We start from the raw sequence: 7,224 nt of genomic DNA on the forward strand, positions 1-7,224 counted from the left end.
ATTATTATCATTATCAGGAGGTTCTGGATTCTCCAGCAAGCCCACCACTCCAACAGGAACAACCCCTTCTTTCCCACCCATGGGCTCCCCATCACGGCCGCCGCCATCTCCCCAGCACGCAGGAGGGTGGCAGCCCCACACAGGAGCTAACTTCTCTTCGTGGCAGGCTGGCGCTGGAGCGGGCAGCGGATGGCAAGCCCAAGGACAGGGTCCCGCCAGCCAACCAAAGCCGAGCCCCAGCCACACCTCCATGCCTCACACATCGCCACAAAATCGACCCAACTACAACGTCAGCTTCTCGGCGATGGGAGGAGGTTCTCCCAGCGCAGCGGGCAAACCACAGGCTGGAGTGGGTAAGAGTGAGAAAAGTCTTCTAGGTGTGATACAGTTAAACATGTAGTCAACACAGATCCTCTCCCACCGAAGAAGTTGGCAACTGGGCTCCAACAGTGGCGGCCAAGTGAGATGAGCAGCAACACTGGATCTTTTCACGGATACTGTTTAGTGCTGGAAACGCAGCGCAATGGTTTGTGGGATTGTTTGGGAGCAACTCAAAGAAAAGTCCTTTTTTTTTGGATGGATCCAAAAAAAAAAACCTCAAAGAAAAGTCAATGATGGAACGGGTTCTCAAACTTTAAATATTGGACTGTTGTGCAGCTTAAAACATTTGTTTTGGTTCTTAATGTACCAACTTGTAATCAGACAAAGGACAAACTTGTCCAGAACTTTTAATCTGCTCAAATGTTGGGATCAGTAGTCTGTAGATATTTCGGCAAATATTATATGCGGCCAAGATTGCTCAAGATATTTAGAGCTAGATGTATATTATATTAGGAGACCTATGTTTTCATTATTCTATATATTCTAACCCATTAGTAATACACGACACAGCAATCTCCATGGCCAATTTTCCCAGTCATTCAGTTCACACACTGGAACTGGACCGTGATGTTTTGCATTAGGCAAAAATGATCGTATCYGTGAAAAGGTCCATGCATTAATTAATACAAGTTTAAAAATAGATGGCTACTTTTACTTTTACATGGTTTGCTGCATTACATTGTCTCATATTAAWTGYGTGCATTTTAAAAATRTATATTTTTGTTTTGTTTGTACCAGGTCCAAAACCCAGAGCCTCAGAGGCTAACTTCGATGACCTGCTGTCTGGTCAGGGATTTTCAGGGACCAAAGAGAAGAAAGGACCCAGGACTATAGCAGAAATGAGGAAAGAGGAAATGGCCAAAGAGATGGACCCTGAGAAAATAAAGGCAGGAACATTTTTTTTAACAAAAATGAACGTAAATAAAATTTTACTACATTTGAGTTTGTGTATCCAGTGCAGCTCATCAAGAAGTAAGTTGCAGGTAGTGCACCTAAAAAGCATTTAGCTAACTTCTATCCTGGAATAAATCTTACCTGACGAACAAGACATTTTCTGTTCCTTTAGGGGAATGTTCCTCTTCTGTATTTCGTCTGATAMRTGGGATCCCTCAAGGCTCTATTCTAGGSCCTCTGCTTTTTAATCTTTATATGTTGTCTCTGGGGTCCATTTTTAGRAAATACAAGATTCATTTCCATTTTTGCTTAAGAAATTCAGTTTTACTGGTCACTCCCTGGCTTTTGATTCTGGCAGAGTTTGACATTCTTTTAGAGCTGATGGTTTTATGCTATATTTCTGTATTTTATATTAATTGTGCTTATTTTTGAACATTGTGTTTCTCTGTTGTTTTGCTTATTTGGGCRAATTGTGAGGCACTTTGGTCAACTCCTTTTGTTTTTGTGTGCTAAATAAATAAACTGACATCGACAAGAYCTTTCTGTTGCCCAGAAATAATGAAACAACAAATGTAGGTCTCCAGTGACCAAAATTTGGCTCATTCAACATTTCACCAGAGCCAAAATGTCTTTGTGTCCCAGATTTTGGACTGGATTGAGGGGAAGGAACGTAACATCCGCGCCCTGCTGTCCACCATGCACACTGTGCTTTGGGAGGGAGAGACACGCTGGAARCCTGTGGGCATGGCTGACCTGGTTACCCCGGAACAGGTCAAGAAGGTCTACCGCAAAGCAGTTCTGGTTGTTCACCCAGACAAGGTGAGACAAAGAATGACACGTCAACTAAAATTTAAAAGAGAAATTATTTTTTTCAAATCTTTCTGAGAGCTTATAAGATGAGAATATCTGAACTTTTAGTAGATTCAAATCAGATAATTTACAAATTATCAAATATTAAAGTGAACGAGGCAACATCACAACATTTAGAGTAAAAAWCTTCTATAAAAGGTCAAATTGAGTGAGTCAAACATGATTTAGCAAGTTTTCAGTCTTCTTCCAGCCATGATGTTAAAAAATTAAAACAAAATCATCTTACATTTTCTTTTAAAAACTAAACCTACGTGATCAACCACAACACAAAACACACTCATTTTTTTTCTTCCTTCTCTACATTCATGTTTATTTTTATTATACAATGTACAGTCTAATTTTACTGTTTACAGCCAAATTTACACAACATTCTGTTATGGTAACTCAACAATATAATACAAGTCAATACAACAATAAAAAAGAAGAAAACCACAGTGCTTTTTTAGTATTTGCTTTCTGATGAAGATTTCACATTGACAAAATTATCATTGTTAATTAAAAGCAATCTAGTAGGATTTGCTTGTTCCTTTAAGGGACATTTCATGCAAAATCCACTATTTTTTTAGCCTTTTGTTGTGTACTTGGAGTCTCTAGGAGTGCAGAAAATKTTATGTAGTCTCTCCTGGTGCTGCATAGATATCTGTATATTCTATTTGKGTCATATTCAACCCATTCAGTTTTCTGTATTTTCTATGATGTCTGAACTTCTACGTCAAATTATTTGCAACGAAACTACCAAATAAGATCTGGAGAACAGACCGATTTGGAAGCTGGAGGTGTGSGGGGTKTGAAGCGCCTYGTTTAGTTTTAAAGAGACWGCCCCAAATTGAGTTGATCTGAGACACACCTCAGAAAAAGGGTGAAAGAGGGGCTTGTGGAGTTACAATAATGAGTAATTCAGACCAAAGCATTGTAGGTCCACTATAGACCCCAACTGAATGATTCAAATRTGACAAGATTTAAAAGCACRATACGTCTACTTTAACTCATGTTGCACAAGAATTTCTTCATGCATGCTACAAAAAATGACAAAAACATGATCAAAACAACCAAAATGAGCAACACCTTAATGACCTGAACGCTGAGAGATGCAAACGCCGGCTTTAAAAAGTCAAATAAGGAGCTCTGATCCTGGTGAACGGATGTAGCCGTTTCCTGAAGGTGGTCGATGATCTCATGAATTGTGACATTATAATCAGGCACGAAAGTGCAGCATTCAGAACCGATAACAGCGCAGGTCCCCCCCTGAGCGGCTAACAGGAAGTCCAGAGCTGCTCTGTTTTGTAAAGCCAGCAGTCTGACAGAGGCCAGTTCGTTTGACAAGAGCGCGAGAGCCCGTCCAGTCGAGTTAGCTATGGCTTCGATTGCGTGGGACAGATCTGCTATTTGATCTAATGCAGACATGATTCCATAAAAAGGAAGAAGTGTACCCAGTACATTCTTAAAAGGTGACTGAAAATGAGTCCCAAACACGTCTGAAACTCCACGGCGCACTCGGCGAACACTCGGCCTGTTCGGCAGAGACTGTAAGACTCTCATGGCTGGGACCACATATCCCAAACCGCAGCGTCCGTTGTAGTCCACCGGGAGATACGGGTACGCAAAGCTCCCGCAGACCCAGTACATCCCGACAGGAGAGGAGATGGAGCAGTCAGCGGTGCGACGAGCCAAAGCTTTGAATCGAATCTCTCCCGCTGCGTCCATACACTGGTGAGGAACAGAAACCAGTTGTTCCCAGTCGGACTCGGTCTCTCCAGAACCCCATTTAAAGGTACGCATGCAGTCTGAATGTCCCACCGGCGTGCTGCCGTTGTTCTCCAAACACCAAGTGAACTTCTGAGGGATGACCAGGATGGGAACTGGTTTGGGCGTTTTCAAACACCTGTTGCAGTTTCCTTGCTGTCCGGAGCAGTGGAGGGGTCTCATTTTGATTCCCGGGCACTCGAGGGTAGAGGACGTCTTGGGGCGTTTGACATGCATCAGGTGACACGTGTCGCAGTCAGAAGCAGGCAAGGCCATGAGGGGTAGACCTTCTCCAGCCGTGTAGGGCATCAGACCGCACACGTAGCAGCTGGACTTGGGACGGAGGTGGTGGGCTACTTGCCACGCCATCGTCAGGAAAACGTTGGTGTCGTCTCTTTTTGGGTCGGGCGTTTTTACTTCCTGTGGGTCTCCTGTGACAAACTCCACCAGGATCAGAACCAGCAGATGAAGTGGAATAGACATTCTGTCTTTGACTTGTTGGTTTGGTGAAGTCACTTCATGTGACACGAGTCGAACATCAGCGCCTTCGACCAGAGTTAGAGAAGCACACAGTATCTGTAAAACATGAGGAACTCAGTTATTTCTGTTAGAGATAACATCGACAGTTTTCAGTCCTAAAATCAGATAGCAGCATGTTTTTACCTGTAGTTTCTGCTGACGGATCTGTTCTGGCTGAACTGCAAGAAACAAATGAAACGCTGCTTCTTATATATCYCCCCTTCTTTGTAACTGAACAAAAGAGCAGCCCTCCTCCCAGGATGATCCCAATCAAAGAGTGAATCAATCAATCAATGTGAACTGATCAGTCAGTGCAGGACATCAGGATTTCAGTCATTATCATCAGTTTTCCATGTGCTGATAAAGAGTTCTACAATATTACATCCTTACATTTTTTTTTTTTTGCTACTTAATACAGAACACAGTATCTGAAGACATCCATTTTTATTACCAGCTTTTGYCTTTCCTGGTCATGGGGAAGCTGGTGTCTTATCTCCAGCAGTTAATGTTTGAGAGGCGKGGGACGGCCTGGACGGGTCGTAAGTCCATCACAGAACAACACAAGAGACCATCAACCAGTTTACCCAACATGCATTATTTTAGTACCAGGAGAAAACCCATAGCTCAGAGAATAAAAAGGCGTACGGTAATTAGGTGACATTAAAAAAAGGCTAAAAATTATTTTAATGTTTAAAAATGAGGATTCTGGTCCTGTTCGTCTGAACAGTCTGAGCCCTTTTTACCCACTGTGAGTTTCCCTTTCCTTAGTGAGACGTGATTATGTCACAATTTGATTGTTAAATTGTCTGGTTGTTCAGATCTTCATCAGCACTCGATGCAAATTAAAGGCCTAYGACAGGGATGGGCAATTTACATAACAAGCCAGATTGTAGCACAGTTGCTAATTTACATCTGYAGTCTTGARGCAGGAAGACAAAACAACTCAAAACTACAACGTACAATGTCAGGCATAAACACACTTTCAGACAACAATAAAATTTGTCAAAGTGAGYACCTGACTGGGAACCGAGACGGTTTAAGCTTTTTACATGTGCCATGATTGGGACGTTGCCTTATGTTTGTTGGGAGGCTGTGATGTCCTCTGACAGAACAGTTTGTTTTCCTGTGGGGGATTTCTAGGTCTCCTCTGGAAGAGGCTCTGGTGCTAAAAGCTCTKYCAGTCCTTGGTTTAATGTAGGTAGRACGTGGAGGTGCRTAAATACGAAACCTATGAAGCAAACAAACAAAAGTAAACACTTACTTTAGCGAGCAGATTTGCACTGACATACGTTGCCTTGAGTGCAGACTCCTGCGTGGTTGTGGTTCTGGTAAAAAGTTGCTTTTGTTTWTGTACTTGCAACTTCAGTAAAACTTCTCATATTTAGTTTTRTGCATCGTGTTGTAGTGCAGTGRTTCCCAACCCTGGTCCTCAAGTACTCCTATCCAGCATGTTTTACTTGTTTCCCTGCTGTTCAGCAGGTCTACAGAAGATTGTTAATCACTCATTCATTCAAACCAGGTGTGTCAAGTCAGGGAAACATCTAAAAATCTCTGTTTAAATGTTGACCAACACCTCAAAAGCTTCTTTGAGCTCAGTGAGACATTTTCAAAATATAATATTGGTTTTATGTTTTTTAGCATTTCCTCTGGAAGCCATTGATTCTTTGCCATTTATTTGTAAATTAATAAATCAGATATGTATTAAAGCAGTGATTCTAAGAACTCCTTTCCTGCATGTTTAGAGGTTTCCCTGATTTGACACACCTGGTTCTTCTTCTTCTTGTGGTGTTTAATGGCGGTTGGCAATAAAMTGAAGGTGTGCATTACCGCCACCTTCTGGTGTGGAGTGTGGTTCAAGATGATTTCACTAATATTATTTATATACTACTACTATTATTGTATTTCTATTTACGTTTTCAAAGTTATCTATTCAAAGAAAATAAATAAATGAATGAATGAATAAATACAAAAAATACTATCAAACTCAAATTCTGTTAAACAATTTTGTCTTTTCCAAAAATCGTATCATGATTTGTATATGTTTGCTCCCTAAATTCCTTTGTAATGTGTCAATTATGTCAAACCTTTCCTTAATGTTTCTGAACTGTCTTATCATAAATTGTCTCTCTTGTTTGTACTTCTGACATTGTTTTATAACATGTTCTATGGTTTCATTTTGTCCACAATAATCACATTTCCCTGTATTATGTTTTTGTATTGCAAAAAGTGTATAATTAAGTCGTGTATGTCCGAATCTCAACCTTGTTATCACTCTTTCTTCTTTTCTGCTCCTTTTTCCAGCTCTCGTTTCTCCTACCTTCCTTTGAATCTTATAAAACCACCTCCCTTTGTTATCTCTCTCCCATCTCTTCTGCCACTCTTTCTTCAATCTTTCTTTAATTATGCTTCTTGCTTCATATTTACTTGTCTTAATTATAATGTTAATGTCACTTTGAACTGCTTTCTTTGCCATTTTATCTGCTTTTTCGTTTCCTCTTACCCCTATACTGTATGTGCTGGTACCCAGAGAAAAACAACAGTTAACCCCGTCCTTTGTATTCTGAATAGTGTGTGACTAATTTCTAGTAAAACGTCTGGCCTGCTGTCTGAGCGATTGTTTTTTATACTCATTAAAACTGAACTTGAGTCTGAACAGATTATAGCTTTTATAGGTTTTACTTCTTCTGCCTAGTATGGCTAATAATACTGCAATCATTTCTCCTGTATAAACTGATAAATTGACACACCTGGTTTGAATGAATGAGTGATTAACAATCTTCTGAAGACCTGCTGAACAGCAGGGAAACAAGTAAAACA

At 40.7% G+C, this 7,224-nt stretch overlaps 2 protein-coding genes across 6 annotated transcripts in view; one reads left to right on the forward strand and one right to left on the reverse strand.

The window, feature by feature from the left end:
- Nucleotides 1–7,224, forward strand: part of dnajc6 (DnaJ (Hsp40) homolog, subfamily C, member 6) — a 50,763-nt gene that overhangs the window by 39,503 nt on the left and 4,036 nt on the right. For all 5 annotated transcript variants that reach the window (XM_014014296.1, XM_014014295.1, XM_014014292.1 and 2 more), the window contains 3 exons: nt 18–353; nt 1,120–1,268; nt 1,918–2,094. In XM_014014296.1, coding sequence (XP_013869750.1) covers nt 18–353; nt 1,120–1,268; nt 1,918–2,094 — 662 coding nt within the window. The remainder of the gene's footprint in view (nt 1–17; nt 354–1,119; nt 1,269–1,917; nt 2,095–7,224) is intronic.
- Nucleotides 3,324–5,860, reverse strand: LOC106521648 (uncharacterized; the record flags this gene model as incomplete). Its single annotated transcript, XM_014014297.1, is given in 3 exon segments — nt 3,324–4,464; nt 4,552–4,586; nt 5,669–5,860. A coding segment is annotated over 1 exon segment (1,048 nt), but the record flags the coding sequence as incomplete, so codon positions are not given.

Source organism: Austrofundulus limnaeus, unplaced genomic scaffold, assembly GCF_001266775.1.
Source record: "Austrofundulus limnaeus strain Quisiro unplaced genomic scaffold, Austrofundulus_limnaeus-1.0 Scaffold113, whole genome shotgun sequence".
Classification (NCBI taxonomy): domain Eukaryota; kingdom Metazoa; phylum Chordata; class Actinopteri; order Cyprinodontiformes; family Rivulidae; genus Austrofundulus; species Austrofundulus limnaeus.